Source organism: the organism of the source record quoted next, unplaced genomic scaffold (genome assembly GCF_019419815.1).
Source record: "Pyrus x bretschneideri cultivar Hongxiangsu unplaced genomic scaffold, Pyrus_bretschneideri_v1 Contig1, whole genome shotgun sequence".
NCBI classification, from domain to species: Eukaryota; Viridiplantae; Streptophyta; class Magnoliopsida; order Rosales; family Rosaceae; genus Pyrus; species Pyrus x bretschneideri.
This window is the reverse complement of record NW_025999390.1, coordinates 7,819,694-7,837,386: the sequence shown is the minus strand read 5'-3', so window position 1 is coordinate 7,837,386 and position 17,693 is coordinate 7,819,694. Positions and strand designations below refer to the sequence as shown.

Here is a 17,693-nt window from a genome sequence, read left to right as displayed (position 1 = left end):
CTCTTTACACGCCTCATCATGTATGGTGATTTTTAAATCTAATTAATCAATAATAACTGAACTGCTTATAAGCACATGAGTCCATTCAAGTTTTTAAATTCTCAAATGTGAGATTTACACTCTTAACTTGCCCAAGAAATCCCACCATTTTTTATGAGTAATGCTAGAGATACTAAATTTAGAGATTAAATTTGCAAACTAAATGATGTGTCATCAATAGAAATAAGCACATTTATCAACGTTTAAGTAATCAATCAATCATCAACTTCTATATTTTTTAATTTTTAAAATTTTATCTTTAAAATTTAATCTTTTTAGCACTCCCCTTTTTTATCTTGGGAAAGCAGTTTCTCGAGCCCATTTTTGCCCTCCCCGAAAACTACTGTGTCCAAATCTTCTCTCACTCTCCCTCTAAACAGCTTCACCATATATAAGCCATCAACCCTTGAAACTAAACCCTTTCAGTCTCACTCTCTCTCTCTCTCTCTAAAGGTCTCATCTTTCTCTCTCAACATTTCTGAAAACACACAGAGACCATATAGTCTACAGAGAACAGAGGGAGATCGATATATAGATATACAAATCCAGCCATATATCTTTGTCTTGTTGTCTCTCCTCCCAATTCTCATCCATGTCCTCTGAATCATCGTCTTCACTTCTCCTTTTTTAATTCATTTTTTAGACAGAAAAGAAAAAAATAAATAACAGAGCGCCTCTGTTTCCTTCTCCGACTGTAAATTGGTGTACCCAGCTGATCATCCGTATTCATGGCGTACCACAACCACCTCTCCCAGCCTCTCCACCACTTCACCGACCAAACCCAGCAACAGCACCAGCAATATCAATCGGACCAAACCGACCCGACTTCCAAGCCCCCCGAGCCCCACCACCCATTTCAGCCCGCCCCCAATTGGCTCCACTCCGCCCTCCTCCGCAACTTCACCAACGCCGACACCAACCCGACCAATACCAACAACGCAAACAACAACGGCGGCGGTTCATCCAATTTCCTCAACCTCCACGTTACCGCCTCCGACTCCGTGGCCTCCCAAGCCTCCAACCAATGGCTCTCCCAGTCCCACCGTCCGATCCTCCACCGCAACCACAGCGACGTCATCGATGACGTCACCGTCGCTGGCGACTCGATGATCGCCGCGATGTCCCATGACTCCGCAGACCTCAAGCCCGACAGCAACCTCAACAAGAGCGACGGCGGAGTCGTCGAGAGCGGCATCCCAGGCGGAGGCGGAGGAGGAGACGGCGGGGTGATTAACTGGCAGAACGCGAGACACAAAGCCGAAATTCTGGCGCACCCGCTGTACGAGCCGCTGCTGTCGGCACACGTAGCGTGCCTGCGGATCGCGACACCGGTGGACCAGCTGCCTAGGATCGACGCTCAGCTGGCTCAGTCGCAGAATGTGGTGGCGAAGTACTCCGCCTTGGGGAATGGCATGGTCGGCGATGACAAGGAGCTTGATCAGTTCATGGTAATGCTCTTTGCCTTTTGGTGATGACTTGCCTTTGCTTTTGAATTTTTATTGTAGTGACGAATGAGTCATCAAATTTGGGTAATTGGCTATAATAATTTAAAACACACGAAGGATCGTACCTCATCAATTCAATTAAAAACAAAAGTAGTAGATTAGTAAATCGAATTCCTCAATTTAGGTTTCAAAATACAGAATTTACGCCTTGTCTCATGCTCATTCTTTAAGGTTTAACAAGGAATTTTCTTGTCAATTATATCAAAACCAAAATTTGAGAAATTTATTTGAATTTGATTTTGAAAATTTAAAATTTATAACTCGCCTCGTACTCATAATTTAACAATGGTTGTAATAATATTAGTCCTCATCCAATTTTAAAAAACCTTGAATTCGAACATCATGAACGATAATTGTTAAATTAATTACACCATACAAGGAATTTATTGGTATGCAGTAAGAACTTGGAATGAGATGAGATGGTTGAAGATTTCAAGGAATATAGGGATCTGAAAAAGCTTTAAGGCTACAAGGGAAGAAGGTGCTGACTGCTGACATAATAAAAGCGAAGCCTCTGTGAAACAACAGTTCTGAATCCCCCAATCTTTTTTATAACAAAAAACATGCGGGAACACAAAAGCTGAGATTACCGCAACAAGACGACTCTTTCCCTCTGCAATGTCACTTCCAAATTGTAGTGTATAACGTGTATTTTAACCGTTAAATTATTTTTTTTTAAATGCAAAAATTAAGATTTAAGTGAAAAAGTATGGAATATCCTATAAAATTTTATTCACTCTAGTTTTTAGTACCTATTCATTTTATGCATTAGGTTATAGTTTCATTTACAGACTTCTATGTATAGGACGGTCAGTTTTTTATGTTTTATTAAAGAAGAGATTATTAATATGATGTTGATAATACTGGTAGATACGCGACAATAATAAATAAACTAACATGTTATTGATGCATCATGAATACAAGAATTCATCCCTTAGCAAAAGTCGAATGTTCTGCATCGTGAATTCATCTTCATTGTTAATTGATAATACCATCATAATTTTGATTTGCTTTTGTTGTTGATGATACAGAGGCATTATGTTTTTTTGCTTTGTTCGTTTAAAGAACAACTGCAACAGCACGTCCGGGTGCATGCAATGGAAGCAGTGATGGCTTGCTGGGAGATTGAGCAATCACTTCAAAGCTTAACAGGTAAACTTTTGCAACGACGGCGGTCATGTCTCTTTGGCAGAAGTTAAACTTGCTTACACAAACTACATGAACAGGAGTTTCCCCCGGCGAAGGAACAGGTGCTACAATGTCTGATGACGAAGACGACCAAGTAGATAGTGATGCAAACTTGTTTGATGGAAGTATGGAGGGTCATGACAGCATGGGATTTGGCCCTCTTATACCGACAGAGAGTGAAAGGTCCTTGATGGAGCGCGTGAGGCAAGAACTGAAGCATGAACTGAAACAGGTACTAAATCATGAAATTGTTCATGGTAAATCTGCTATCCCTTTTACTTACATGAACAAATTTTGCAGGGTTACAAGGAGAAAATCGTTGACATAAGAGAGGAGATTATGCGCAAGAGAAGAGCCGGAAAACTTCCTGGCGACACAACCTCTGTCCTAAAAGCTTGGTGGCAGTCACATTCAAAGTGGCCATATCCAACTGTAAGTTTGAGAAGCTATTTGAGTTTGCATTCTAAACATACGAAAATCTACAGGCTTCTTAAAATCCTAAACCCTAAACACATTTCATAAATCCGCAAATTTTTGTTCTCGCCAATGTCTAAACTAGCATGGTGTTTGTATTAATCTGCAGGAGGAGGACAAGGCTAGGTTGGTACAGGAAACTGGTTTGCAATTAAAGCAGATAAACAATTGGTTCATCAATCAGAGGAAGAGGAACTGGCACAGCAATCCTTCAACCTCCACGGTTTTGAAGAGCAAGCGCAAAAGGTATAACAATTGAACCATGCATTCTTCTTAAGTTCACATTTTTCATGAGCCTTGCACCAACCTTAATTTGAAAAGAAGTAATGCAGGTGAAAACAGCAGTGACGACCGGTTCATATAAAATGGGTAAAGGGAAATGGAGAGCCAGTCTGGTTTCGGTGATATTCATTCACTCGCTTCCACTACATTTACAACTCCAACGTAGAAATTGCGATAGCATAGGACTTCATGGAAGAAGACTACAGGACTCAGGTAAAAGAGTCATATTTTGGTTCTACTAAAGGAAAGAAGGCTAACTCTGATTGTGAAGGTGCGATTATAAACCCAATATGAGCCGTTATAGTACAGGTATGCTCAAAGGATGCAGATGATGAACGCGTATGTAATATGAATATATCAATAGGAATTCATGAGTGTTTAGGAATTGTGTTACTGAAACTGCAAATTGGATAGTCCACCGCGGGCTTACAATTTTTTGTTTGTAATCTTCAGTTTTGTGAATAAGAATAGTGAGAGTTGTGGGGGTGTACAAACCTGAGCTTTTGGTTCCATACATCACACTCCTGGTTTTAGCTTTTTTCGACATTTGTTGTTGAGATAATAAATTTGTTAGTAATGGTATGTAAAATTTTAAGTCGCATCTTTGGCGCTCATTCGTGATTTATAAACGAAGCTGTTCAATCCCTCCCCCCAAGCATTGCTCAAACCGCCCTCGAGCAGGGCTCAAACCGTCCTCGACTGGTTAAAATTCTATAAGTTGAAGAAAATGCAACAAGATTCTTTAGCATGTCCGAAACTTGGCTATGTTCAAACTTTCCTAATATATTTGGGCTGCAGATGCGTGCATATTCGGTTCGCACCAAGTGCATATACGTACAAACTTATAAATTCGCATTTTTGTTCATCTGATTCTCAACTCAAAACTGGAAGGGGAATTCTCAAAAACAAAAACTAGTGGCAAAATTCAGCCGTTAGCATGAATGTTGAAGAAACAAAACATTCAAATCAAATCAAAGAATGAGTAATACAATCTCTATATCTATAAACAAACAATTTGATCAACTTCTGCAGGAAGATCAATCTAGCAAATCAGAACTTGGCATTCATCCCTTGTGACGCTGCATATGATCCACTATTCGAAAAATGATGGTATGCAGAAGCAGCACCCTCTGCTTCCCTATCAACATTTCCGTCATCAAAATTAAGCGCGTAACTCTGTGGATCATACTGAAACTGCACCCTTCTTTTCTTGTATATCGTACTAAAAGATCGGATGAAGTTCTTCCACTTTGGTCCAGCCAAAACCTCCGAAATTTCTCGCGCTTTCTTAACCTTCTCCACCAACCAACTCTCTTTCGCTTGTTCTCCTTCTTGTTGTTGCAGCAGATATCTCCGTGCTCCAATCATTCTTCCACACAGTACCCATAAACAACCGCATGAAAAAGATGGATCTATTTCTTCATCGTAGTACTCATCGTTCACTTCCAATGGCGATGGAAATTCGTGAACCGAGGGCATTTTCTCACGTGGGTTTGCCATGAGGATTCAGAACTTGATATCAAAATATGTGATTTGATGCAAAAGGGTGATCAAAGCAAATATAGTATGAATAATGCAATCAATAATTAATAATTATGTAATTAGTGCTAGCTAATTAATAGCTAATAGCTAAAGTGAGTTATGTGTTAGGAAACTGCGTGTGCCGGCCCTTGCCATTTGCAGGTGTGACTTGTAGACTTGTAATTTGTATGGCATCCGTTAATTCACAGTTAGAACAAACCAAACTGCTGTTTTGTCTGTTTTTTGTGATTGGGTCCTCAAGTTCGTTAAATGTTTGGATTAATTAATATTTGAGAGTTATTTCTCGTATATGTCTTGAGTAACAAACTTCAAATAAGAAAGATTAACTTTTTACATGTAAGGAGTTAAACAGTGTTCTAACTTATTTAAGTCTGAAATTTTATGACTAATTTTTGCTAGAGGACCTTATTATTCTAATATTTTAGCCACCTTCTCGGCTATGATTTTAAGGTTTTTAATTTGAATTTAATCCATTTTTTATCAAATTTTTACTCGTTTTCTTTTCATTGCTCGTTTGGTTTCTTCGTGCTTCCCACTACATTTCTTGTGCAAACTTGAAGCCATGAAATTGAACCTAAAAACAAAAAACAACCAAATAAAAAGTAAAACCCATAATTTCAATCACGTCCGGAGATTCTCTCCTAAAATTATTTAATTAAATATTAAGGAAAAATACAACACGAGTTGCTGGCCTCATCATCCAGATTACAATTTGAAGTAAAATGGGCTTTGTGTCGTATTATTTCCTTCATTTGCGTCTCTACTTCTTTCTACTTCTTTCTTGGTCAAAGCTGGTCAACGTACATTTGCTCTAATGGGCCGGCCCAATAAGCAACCGCCACGGTACCCCGGCCCCCTCATTCTATCGACTCTGAACAAAAAAGCCAACCGTTGCACGTCGTACGGAACCTCGAATTCAACTGAAAAATATTATCCTCCATTTCAGTTGCAGAACCCTAGCAGATGACGACGACCCACTTGCAATTTATCAAAATGCACTTAGTCTTTAACTAAACGCAGCAATCTCCGGACCCAAGGCCGGACACTTGGCAGGCGGAGGCGTCGTCGCCGTCAAGCTCTGCTTCGGTTGCGCCAGCAAACCCCCGAACCTCCTGAGGGATATCATCTCATCGGCTCGGTTCACGTCGTCCTCGAAATTCCTGGCGTAGCTCGACGGCTCGTAGCTGAAGTCGACCGAAGACGACGAGTGCCGGCTCCTCCCCCGCCTCCTCGGAGTGACGCCGCCGTTCGCCAGGCTCTTCGCATTGTTCTCGTTAGCCGCCTCAGCGGTTGCCAACTCCTCCTCGCTCTCCAAAATGTTGTCGAGCGCATTGCGGTTTATCTTCCTCTCGTGCGGCGTCGTCGGGATTGAGGAAGCCGAGAGCCGCGCCGAGAATCCGTTGAGGAGCTGGTCGTCGGCTTTGCAGGCGTCATCCTCGAAGTTGAGAGCGTAGCTGGAGGGGTCGTAGCTAAAGTCGGCGGAGACGTTGCGGCGGCGCACTCTTCCGGACCTAACTCCCCCGCCGATCTTTGATATGAGGTGCATGCAGCGGCCTTTGAACTCCGGCAGTGGCGACCTCGGCGGCGGCGTCCGGGCCCTCCGGTTGTTGCAGTTGTGGTAGTAGTCTGCGTCGTTGTCGAGAACGTCGAACGGGTGTGTGCTCATGCCGGAGAAGCAGCCCGAGAGGCAGATTGATCGGAGGTGGCGCTTCTGGTGGTGACGCGACGTCGGTGAATGAGACCGGAATTCCTCGTTCAACATTGATTGGATTGGAGATTGGAGTTCGAAGTTTTCTTTTTTCTTTTTATTTTCTCCGGAAACAAACAGGGCTCTAAAATTTTTGTGGTTGATGGAGAGAAGAGGTGGCGGGGGAAGGCGTATTTATGGGTTGAGGGGGAGTGAGTGGTGGGGGATGAGGAAGCGACGTTTGCGGCGTAAGCTGTAGCTGGAACACCCGAAGAAGCCGTGGGTCGTGCGTGGTACCGGTTTTTACTTTTTTTTTTTCTTTTTTTTCTTCCTAATATTATTTAAACTTAATGAATTAAATTTGAATTATTTTTGGATATTTTGGTGTGAAAGCCGCGTCGTGTACAATTCGTGGACTCAGAGAGTTTGATTGTGTTTATTATGCACGTGCCATTTTTTCCTTTTTTTTCCGGTAAACTGCTATTTTTGCATTTTTTGTGACCCTAATAATTAGTCTCTAATCATAGTTTCCTTACCAAAATAAACATTCATTTGATTTACATGTCACATGTTACAAATCATAATTCTAAATCGTGTTTACTTGATCGAGTTGTACCATGGTCAACTGTGTACGAGTGCACATGCAATTAATTGTAGTATTTTTTTTGTGATTATGATCATTTTTAAATGAAAATTATCTATTACCTTCATGATTATAATACAATGTTATCTTTTATACACAAACAATTTTGGGGGTTGAAGTGAAAATACTTTTTAGCTGATTGATGATGGGCTGATTTGTTTTAGCACTATCCTTAGTGTTAGTGATATGATTAGCATTGATTATGGTTCGAATCTCCATCTGATTAAGCAATATAGGAAGCGAAGAATAAATAATTAAATAATAAAGATATTCCTATGTTTGGATTGACTGATTAGTGCAGTCGGATTAGATATCTTAAATCTGATTTAAATCTTATCTTATCTACTAATCCAAAACCCCAATGTGGCCAAAACAAACAGAATAGAGTTTTTGTCGTATTTGATTTTCCGGCTTTCACGTGCATGCACGAGCGAGCATGAAGCTCACTTGAGATCCATAGAAAATTGCCACGTATTGGGAGTTGATGTGAGGATATTATCTAGACTACTTATTAAAAAAAAAAATGTTATTTTTACTACATATTCATATCATTTTTTTAATAACTTACTTTAATCCGTCCAATGACAAGTGCGAACCATGCGTTCACGATTTTAACCATGGTTGGGAGTTGCTATGCATGTGAGATGATTGTTTCATTTACGCACTTCACTTTGTTAATACATGTTCATAATCATATTAATTATGGTTTAAATGAGTTTAAATTTTAAAATTTGCATTGTATAAAAAAATATTCATCACCACTGAAGGGTTGTGAGTCAAGATGCACCTTTAAAAAAAAAAAAAAAACAAAAAAAACCTTGATTTCAACCATAGTTTTCAACGGTGGAGGAGAAAGTAAAAATAAAACCTATATAAGCACCTATTATTGGATTGAAATCGAACGGTTAGTGACATTAATTTCTTGGTCCCTAAATCGTAGTGTATATACTTGATTGGAAGTGGTGAACCCCTTCTCCAAAATTAGAAAGGTTGAGTACAAGAGTCCAAAGCTTAAACTGTATATAGTAATCGTACGTACATTTAAATTCAATCTAATGAGTTTGAACACATATTTATATACAATCGGTGATTGTAAAGTGATCAAATCGAATGTCTTGGTGTTTAGAGGGGTTTTTTTTTGGGCCTAATGTGTATTTGCTCTCGATGCTAATACTTGAGGGTTATGCCGGCCCAAACGGGAAATTTAAGGCTCTTCTTTAGGGCCCAAGGAGTCAAAGACGGTCGTTCAGGTCCCATCGAAACACGAGACGGAAACTCAGTCTGCAGAAAATCCCGGAACCCTCCTGAAGTTCAAAAAACCCTCCAAAAATCTCCACTGTTTTTTTTTTTACTTCCTCTTTCGTCCTTCATCAACCTCTCAGCTCTCAGTCTCTCATGGTAAGTAATCCAATCCCCAATCTCTCTCTCTCTCTCTCTCAAATTTCTTCATGCCTCTCTCTGTATTCCAGGAATCGCAGCAAGATAGACAGTCTCCGGCGGCGGCGCTCGAAGACTGCTTGAAGCTATTGAAGGGCGAGAGAGACGAGCAGCGCCTCGCCGGCCTTCTCCTCGTCACCAAATTCTGCAAAGGCGACGACCTCTCCTCCCTCCAGTCCATTTACAATGCCGTCGGCGTCGGCTTTCTCGACCGACTCCTCAGGACTGGTAACTTCTACAAACTCTTTCATTTTTTTCCTTTATTTGTTGAATTTTCACTTTCTGTCAATTTTTTGGAAACTGAAAGTTAATTCGAAGTTAGTTTCGAGCTTTGAGAATGATGCATGAGTGAAATTTAAGTAAATGATTCCGAATTTTGATATTGCTTTGGTTAGGGATGGGAAGGGGAAGCATTAGCAGTAGCGGAAGTGAAAATCGGGATGCGTATTTGCAGCTATCGGTTACTGTTCTTGCTGCATTCTGTCGTGTTCCGGAAATTGCTGCTGCAAACGACATGGTTTCGAAGATTCCATTGGTACTGGAAGTTTTATCCAACATGTAGGGTTCTTGTCCAATTGAATTTCTTTTCTTTGATGCTAGAATTGTGTTTTAAGTAACACATTGATTGCCGAATGACCTGATCATTTTATTCGGTGAGAATACAGACCAGGATCGGCTGTTCTTGATGAATGCTATGAATTTTTGTATTTGGTGTCAACGGCTTCTGAAGACGGAATCATGATGATGTACTCATCTGGTGGCATGAAAATGCTGGCTTCTCATATGTCCGTTTTGCCAGACGGTAATTGTTCTTGTCTTCTACTGAGCTTTTTAAAGACCCTAAAGGATCTTGTTAACGATCCGTCATTGCATGTTTAAATTTTGTTGCTTTCTAGGCAACTGTAAAGTTTGGAATCATTTGTGATCGTTATTCACTGTAATGTATCTTTTTGTTTCTTTTGATAAGAAAGCACTTTTTCTCGGTGACTTACAGGATTAGTTCATCTGTCTCAAATTACAAATGATTGATGAGATGAAATTTCTGTACAGGTTCTCATCAAATGGAGCTTGCTATGAAACTCGTGCAATTGATACTAAATAAACTGTCTCTTGACATCATTAGCAATGACTATCTTCAGGAACTTGCAGTGATTGTAAGTTGAATTTCTGGATATCTTTTACTTCACGAATTCTTCAAATATTATACTATCCTTTGTTTCACTTTAGCTTCGAAAATTTACTTTTGCAGTTATGCTGGAAGTAAATTTTCTGAATTGAAATTGATAATCTTCTTTGAAATTGGTATATGAATTTGAGTTATTTCTGCTTTAATACAGGTGGCTGCAATAGCGAGGCAATTTGCTGTCTTGCATAGTGCTGTGAAATTTGATGCGCTCCACCTACTGTCTGCCATCCTCTCATCGCAGTATGCGGTATGAAATCATTATTTATTTCTCTTTTCTAGAAATAAAAAAAGGATTATTTGACTTAGCTAATTTAAATGATGAATGTTTTCTTATCAATTTTGATTGTTTGACAAAATAAGGCTCCTTTTAGGTATAATTAAATTACCGGAGGCAAACTCTCCAGTTCTCTGTTGATATCGGTGACTTTTAGACTAATTATGTATCTTCCTGGTATTTTCAGGCACCACTTTGTGATTCTCTTCGTGTATTACCAGAAAAAGATTTGCCAAATTACATACGCGATGGTATTGCAGCCATTCTACAAAACCGTGTTGGTATGTTGAACTAATTATTTAATTCATTTTTGTTTTAGTCTTTTAGATGAAAATGGTGAAGTATGAATATGTTGTCATGTAGAGAAGTTATCGTAGTCTCTGATATTTTAGCATTTTCATTATTTTTCTTTTAAGTTTTGTTACTTTCTGTAAGTTCCTTGTTAATTATATTTTTTAAATGAAAAGTGGAGGTTATTAATGTTATTTTCTTGTCATTTAATGGCAGCGCCTACCGAAAAGCTTCAGGCACTTATTTTGGCTGATTCTATGATGATGATATACGGGGAACGATGGTTGATAGGTCAGATCAGCTTAAGTGAGTTGAAAGAGCCTATTCCAGCTGACAGGTCTGCTATGCCTGTATATGATACATGTCTGCATTTCCGAGTGCATGTATGTGTGTTGATTTTATATAATGGGCAGGTCTGATAGTCCATGTTTGTGTCTTAATTTTTCAGGTGCCTAGTGCTAGTACTGGAGCAATCAAGGGTTGAAGTTGCGGTTCTTCTTAATGAGCTTGCCCAGTTGAAAGATGAAGCATCCAAGAAATCTACGGCCCCTGCTGAGACAATTTGTTTAAAGAAACGGAATGTGGCTATTGCCTTTTCCTTACTTGAAAAGATAATTAGCTTAATATCAAATGCCAGTGAGAATGAAGGTAAGCCATTTTTGCCAGATTTGCAGGTTTGGGAGTTCCATAATTTTTGTGGAGAAGCATGATGGGGTAATGTGTGTGAAACATTAATTTAAATTTCCTCCCTATTTTATATTTAGTATTTTTATTCTTTCAGTTTCCTGACTTATTTTTTGTGTTGACTTGCAAAAGAGCTGTTTGGTACAAATATACGCTTATCTCTTAGCTTCAGTAAAATGTTAATCATCTCTGTGCAATTGTAGGGGATCCTATTGATGAGAATACTTGCATGACGGTGATTAAGGGCCTTAACGAGACAATTGGCGTGGTTTTAGAGTATTTACAAGATGCAAGGGTAAGCGTAGTCATTTTATATAATTAGAGTTAATATTACTTTCATTATTTAATCACGTTATGATCCACAGGAACATGGACAAAGGAAGGGAGATGATCTTCTTGCTTCAGTGCGGCTAATTGGGAGGTATTATTGCATTTGTCTAGTTAACATGTTGGTGAAATTCATGGAGACATAGGAGCCACTGTTTTTTATTGTTGATATGCATGTTTCAGCTATCTTGCAGAAACACCGCTTGCATGCAAAGAGAATGTTAGAGAACTTTTAGAGTATATGCTTTCTGTGGAAGGCGAAGATGAACAAGGGTATATTATCTCGGAATAATTATAGTCTAATACACAGACAAACTTTAGGGGTTTATAAGCTTTGAAAATGATCTTTTATTTGTAATATGTCCAAATGACAGCCCCTTCTATTCTATATGCTTTTTGCTTCCAATGCTCTGCCAAATGACAATGGAGATTGAAGGATGTAAAGCTTTGGTTTCCTGTGGTGGCCATAACGCTGTAAGTCTGGATTTTTTAATCCTCTTTTATAAAGTACTTGCTCTATACATTTTTCCAAATTTTTTTTTTTGTTTTTTTGTTTTGTTTTATGTAATGGCCTCGTGATGTAGCCTCAAGTTGAAGTCTACAATAGCAATTTAGCAAGCATGTTGAATCGATTTGCAGGTTGTTGATTGCCTTGTAAAATTGATTGGGCCACATGGCTATATGGTTGAAGATAATGATCGCATTCTTTTGGCTTGTGACACAATCTTGAATCTTCTTTTAAAGGTAGTGTAATCATCATTATATACCAAGAATATTATTTATATTATGCAATCTATGATCTTCTGTTTCTTTTTCATATATAGAAAGAGCAATTGCAAATCCCACTGGATGATTCAGTGCTTGTTAATCTATTGAAAGCACTGGCATACTGGACAGGTACCCTTTTATCAACTTTCTTTACCATTAATACGTGCATTGAAACTGCTCATTGTTATGAAACCACATTTCCTTTCGTTTTTATAATGCAGCAGTGGTATTATTTAGGAAAACTGATAGTATTGGTTTTGATTTTGGTGTTGCATTAGAATCATAACGAAGGGCATCCAGTTCATTTTTCGAAAGCGGTAACATTTTGGAGACTATTCCATTTGGAGAGTACCCCGTTTACTCTTTACTGTTAAAACTAAGATTTTGTTTCGTGATTTTAGGAGCAAAAAGACTTATTAACTCTAGAAAAACCGAACCAAGGAACTTTTGGAGACAGATTTGTATTTGAATCAGAAAGCCTCTGATCTCAAATATCTTTCTTTTATGCCAAAGTGTAATAGTTTTCTCTTTCATGTTATGTCGTTCTGTTTTTGTAGTCTGATTCGATTTTTATCTTTGCGTTTCCAATTGTGATATAACTTACAATTTTAAGGGGTTTTATTTATTTGCTTCAAATAGTGCATAATATGATGTGGGCCCATCACGTTGTTTCAAACTTGATATACTTGACAGAGCTTAGAGCTGTATTACCAGCATTCATTTTCGTTCTGTGCATGCTCTAACCTCCTATCTTTTCATCCTTCGTTCATGCAAAAAGAGATTGGGCATCTTAATAATTCTTGTACACCTGATTTCAGAGGGTAAGGATGACCCATCCACTATTATGATGGCTTCAAGCATTTGCTCGCTGCTCTTTGATTTGACATCCGAGAAGGCTCTTCTTAAGCATCCTAACTTTGATGACAGCACTCTAGATAGTTTATCTCGTCTCATCGCTAGAAGTATGGCTTCATGGGGACAGGTATACTGCATGATAGGAAATTGATTGATTTTTCTTTTTAATTTTAAAAAGTTGTAGCTTATGAGGTGCCCGTTATCAAATTCGTTGTAGGGTGTGTCTGATGCTGCTAAAGAAGAAGCGGATCTTCTTGAGATTGTCACGTCAGGTTTGTTTCTTCGGAATTTGGTCCCAAATTACTCAACTATTCCTGCGGTTGAAAATGTGTATAATTCTCAGAAGCCTTGCATTAGTGTTCATAGGATTTTGAATCGTCAAAATGTTGCAGGATATTCTCAATGGGCGAATCGGTTCTCTCGTGTGAGGAAAGCCGTTGAGAAACAGCCAGCTGGTCCTGCAGCCCAACAATGGACTTTTATTTACTAATATGGTTGGTTACGGCTTACAACAATGAGGCGTTGGATTCTGTCAGATGGATGATGAAATTGTGGGAGGAAATTATCCTTGTGTTCTGTTTCAACTTTAAATCGAATGCGCCCAGCCGAAGGACAACGCCTCATGCTTATCAGCTTCCTCTCTCCCATCACCAACGAGTTTTATGTATCGAATAGTTCTGTATTTTTTTTGAGTTACAGTTTTTCTGTATATATATTTGAATGTAAGTAGTTCAAGGAAAAATACGTTTTTACACAATGCGAGTACGAGTTGTGTTGGCTCATATATGCAAATCCGTTATTGTTTGTATCTCCTTATAATTTATGTATCTACTCTCAGACATATATTAGAACGCGCAGATACATACAAATGAACGCTAGTCCCTCATCGACTGTGACCATTAATATCGACGGCTTTATATGGAAATGCTTCCCAACAAGGCTTGTCCCTTCGGGGACATCCGATAAAATTGGAACGATACAGAGAAGATTAGCATGGCCCCTGCGCAAGGATGACACGCATAAATCGAGAAATGGTCCAAATTTTTTTGTTATTTTTGGGTTATTTTTTTGCTTTCGTCGAGGTTTTCACCCGACAACAATTCAATCACAAAGCTCCTTCATCAGTGACCTTTTTGTATAATTTTCTTGTTTGCGTTAAGGTGTCGTTTGAACGACAACTCAATCACAAAACTCTTTTATCAGCGATCTCTCTCGTTTATGTAGCATCTTACAATGAAAATTGTCTCTAACACCAATGTAGTCTTGTTGCACTCTTGCAACTTTTATGTAGCATTTTTATTAAGTAGAAGAATAGCTTATTGGAGTGTAAGTTGATTAAGATCATAATTAACCTTCCCAAGTTAATTTAATTAACCTAACAGCTAACTATTTAATCAAGTAACTCCATCGCTTGTTAAAAATTAAAAAAACACACCAACCAGCCCAACATAATAAAGGCCCGGGCCCAAAAAAGTTGGGTAAAATCTAAATGAAACGGAGCACCTACAGGCTACAGCCACCACCTTCACTTGCTACTGAGATGAACACACAGACGACTTTCTCCAGGCGGCATTTTTAGAGAGAGCAAGCTAGAGAGAGAGATACAATGGGTTGTGGAAATTTCTTCTTCACCATACTGGTGACCTTTTCCGTAGCTCTGATCACGTATAACATCATAATCTCAGCCAATTCGCCACTCCAGCAGGACCTTCCAGGTCCGTCGAAAACATCATTGTCGATTAGTGTGGACCCCATTATCCAGATGCCATTTCACAGATCGCGAGGAAAATCGGGGAGCTCCAAGCGACTGTTCCACACGGCGGTGACGGCCTCTGACTCCGTCTACAACACGTGGCAGTGCAGGATCATGTATTACTGGTTCAAGAAGTTTCAGAACGAACCCGGTTCGGAGATGGGCGGGTTCACTAGGATCTTGCATAATGGGAAGCCGGACAAGTACATGGATGAAATCCCAACTTTTATTGCTCAGCCTTTGCCTGCTGGAATGGATCGGGTTGGTGGGCTTTTCTCTTAATTTGTATTTATTTTATGAATTTTGATTATTCTGTTTATGTTTATCTGCTTTTTGGAAGTTGGTAGCTGAATTTAGCATAATTTTGGACTTTTTCGTATGTGTGGGAGATGGGATTTTATTATTTTTGTCTAGAATTTTGGGTTGCTGAGTAATGTTGCAAATGGAGAAGTTAGAGTTTGGTTGCTTTTTTGGGGACATTGCTAATATAGTGATGAAGAATTTACTTTGATGATTAAATTATGCAATCTAGACTTGTGAATTACGGAACCCTGAAGGAATTTAAACTTCTTTCGGTCTAGCTTGTTTACAAAAGAAGCGGGTGAAGTTTTGTGGTGATGAAGTATTAATCTCCGTAACTGTTATTTTTGTAGAAATTACTTTGTAGTAGTTTCTTAGCTTCCATTTCTGCAATCACAGGGTTATATAGTTCTCAACAGACCATGGGCATTTGTGCAATGGCTTCAGCAAGCAGACATTAAAGAAGAGTACGAGCGATGCTTTACTTCCTAGTTTCAGTACTTAATAAGTTGGATCATCTTTGGTGTTTCTGTTAAGGTTGACTTACCTATATTGTATGGTTACCGTGTATGCAGTTATATACTGATGTCGGAGCCCGATCATGTGATTGTCAAGCCCATACCAAACTTGTCCACTGACGGGCTTGGAGTCGCATTTCCTTTCTTCTACATTGAACCGAAAAGGTACGAGTCAGTGCTCCGGAAATACTTCCCTGAGAACAAGGGACCAATAACTAACATTGATCCAATTGGAAATTCTCCCGTCATTGTTGGGAAGGTATTTAAACTTGTCATCTGCCAGTTATAGCAACAGTTATCTTTAGGTTTATGGTGTTTTGACATTTTTCAAATCTATCATTTTCAGGAATCTCTTAAGAAGATTGCTCCGACCTGGATGAATGTTTCTTTGGCAATGAAGAAGGATCCTGAAGCAGACAAAGCTTTTGGATGGGTGCTTGAAATGTGAGCTCTCACTAGTTAACTTAGTTCTTTGATGACATTACACAAGTTTCCAACTACCTTAGCTATCAAAACACTTGTTGACCTTTTACGATCATGTTGTGTTGCATAATTATATAGGTATGCTTATGCTGTTGCATCCGCTCACCATGGTGTTGGTAATATCTTGTACAAGGATTTCATGCTTCAGGTTTAGAACCCGTTTTCTTTCCTTGTAATGTTTAAGTTTTTTCATGATCGCAAGTTAATTTATCCATTCGTTACTGTCTACAAGATCAATTGGTTGGTTCACAAAATTTCAATTTTTTTAATTTTTATATTCTAATGCTTAACTTACCAGCATTACTATTTTTCTGATGTATATCAGCCTCCATGGGATAAAGAAATTGGCAAGAAGTTCATAATTCATTTCACTTATGGATGCGACTATAATATGAAGGTACGATGTTTGATAAGCTCTTGTATACTTTCATGTGCAGTATCTATCGAGAGTGAGGATATTTTTATTTCTGACAGTTTGATTTACTGCCCAATACATGTCTTCAGTTTTCAAGAAATAAGAACTTTCAGCTCTTTAATATCTGGTTTTGATTTTCTGATATCAGGGTGAACTAACATATGGGAAAATTGGAGAATGGAGATTTGACAAACGATCTTATGGTACTGTTGCACCGCCTAGAAACCTTCCTATGCCTCCACATGGTGTTCCAGAAAGTGTGGTATGTATCACCACCTAGTAGTACAGTAGTACTGTAGTAGTAGTGTTCCTGCATAATTGGTTACACTAGCGAAAAACATGCAGTTGACCCTGCTTATTCTATCGTGTCGGAAATTTAAACGTGCAGGTGACGCTGGTGAAAATGGTGAATGAAGCGACAGCAAACATTCCGAATTGGGGGGAATAGGTAAAAGAGCCTGGTTGGAGCTGATGTAGACACTGAGCCTGTACAGATAAAGCTGTGCTGCCTTTTGGTACACTGATGCCACTTGCGGAAAAGTTTGCGAAAATTTTCATGTCTCGCTAATCAGCTTGGGTTGCACACTTGGCTTCACAATCGAGTTCCGTTGCTCGTATGACCTAATTATGAGAATTTTACCGCAAACATGAATACATCTTGTGAATCATAAAGTTAATTATATAGGTAAGGATGTGTTATCCACACACTCATTTTTACTTCAAACGTCAAATTCATGATCGAAAATGGTAACATTTGTTTTCTCCTTGCTACGCTCTGAAGTTAGCTTTTGATAACCAATGTTAGGATTTTCCCTTTGATTAGAATTGTGGACGCCTGAACTGAGTTTTCGGACATCGGGAAAAGTACAGTTATTTTACTCGGATTGAGATTCATTCTGGATTTCTTTGTCCGGAGCCACGGATTGAGAGATGAAACGGTGGGGATCTCTCTCTCCTTTGAACGGTGGGGATCCAGAATGAATCTCATTCGCACAGGAAGGTGGACAACGATGGACGGCATGTCTCCACAAGTATCCACAAG

The 17,693-nt window shown here is 39.0% G+C and overlaps 3 protein-coding genes and 1 non-coding gene across 6 annotated transcripts; all 4 read left to right on the top strand.

The window, feature by feature from the left end:
* Nucleotides 1-461: 461 nt before the first annotated feature.
* LOC103946746 (homeobox protein knotted-1-like 3) lies at nucleotides 462-4,133 on the top strand. Of its 3 annotated transcripts, none has more exons than XM_009357529.3 (6): nucleotides 462-1,487; nucleotides 2,576-2,696; nucleotides 2,771-2,964; nucleotides 3,033-3,164; nucleotides 3,316-3,452; nucleotides 3,528-4,133. In XM_009357529.3, the coding sequence occupies exons 1-6, from the start codon at nucleotides 768-770 to the stop codon at nucleotides 3,568-3,570; spliced, it is 1,347 nt and encodes a 448-aa protein (XP_009355804.2). In that variant the 5' UTR covers nucleotides 462-767; the 3' UTR covers nucleotides 3,571-4,133. The 3 variants fall into 3 exon arrangements, with proteins under 3 accessions (XP_009355804.2, XP_009355806.2, XP_009355805.2); XM_009357531.3 differs by having other exon boundaries at nucleotides 463-1,487; nucleotides 3,539-4,133; XM_009357530.3 differs by having other exon boundaries at nucleotides 463-1,487; nucleotides 3,531-4,133.
* Nucleotides 4,134-8,598: 4,465 nt separating this feature from the next.
* LOC103946745 (neurochondrin) lies at nucleotides 8,599-13,716 on the top strand. Its single transcript, XM_009357528.2, has 18 exons — nucleotides 8,599-8,758; nucleotides 8,830-9,025; nucleotides 9,193-9,355; nucleotides 9,463-9,599; nucleotides 9,848-9,951; nucleotides 10,135-10,230; nucleotides 10,445-10,538; nucleotides 10,765-10,885; nucleotides 10,997-11,196; nucleotides 11,436-11,527; nucleotides 11,598-11,653; nucleotides 11,743-11,832; nucleotides 11,934-12,033; nucleotides 12,199-12,303; nucleotides 12,384-12,456; nucleotides 13,146-13,309; nucleotides 13,400-13,454; nucleotides 13,575-13,716. Exons 1-18 carry the CDS (start codon nucleotides 8,756-8,758, stop codon nucleotides 13,670-13,672), a joined length of 1,947 nt encoding a protein of 648 aa, XP_009355803.2. The 5' UTR covers nucleotides 8,599-8,755; the 3' UTR covers nucleotides 13,673-13,716.
* Nucleotides 13,717-14,125: 409 nt separating this feature from the next.
* On the top strand, nucleotides 14,126-14,228 carry LOC125480211. Its single transcript, XR_007260604.1, has one exon. It is a non-coding gene; the product is annotated as a U6 spliceosomal RNA (small nuclear RNA).
* Nucleotides 14,229-14,698: 470 nt separating this feature from the next.
* Nucleotides 14,699-17,415, top strand: LOC103946744 (hydroxyproline O-arabinosyltransferase 1). Its single transcript, XM_009357526.3, has 8 exons — nucleotides 14,699-15,196; nucleotides 15,635-15,702; nucleotides 15,811-16,012; nucleotides 16,100-16,197; nucleotides 16,315-16,384; nucleotides 16,562-16,633; nucleotides 16,800-16,913; nucleotides 17,040-17,415. The coding sequence occupies exons 1-8, from the start codon at nucleotides 14,789-14,791 to the stop codon at nucleotides 17,097-17,099; spliced, it is 1,092 nt and encodes a 363-aa protein (XP_009355801.2). The 5' UTR covers nucleotides 14,699-14,788; the 3' UTR covers nucleotides 17,100-17,415.
* The last annotated feature ends 278 nt before the right edge of the window (nucleotides 17,416-17,693 follow it).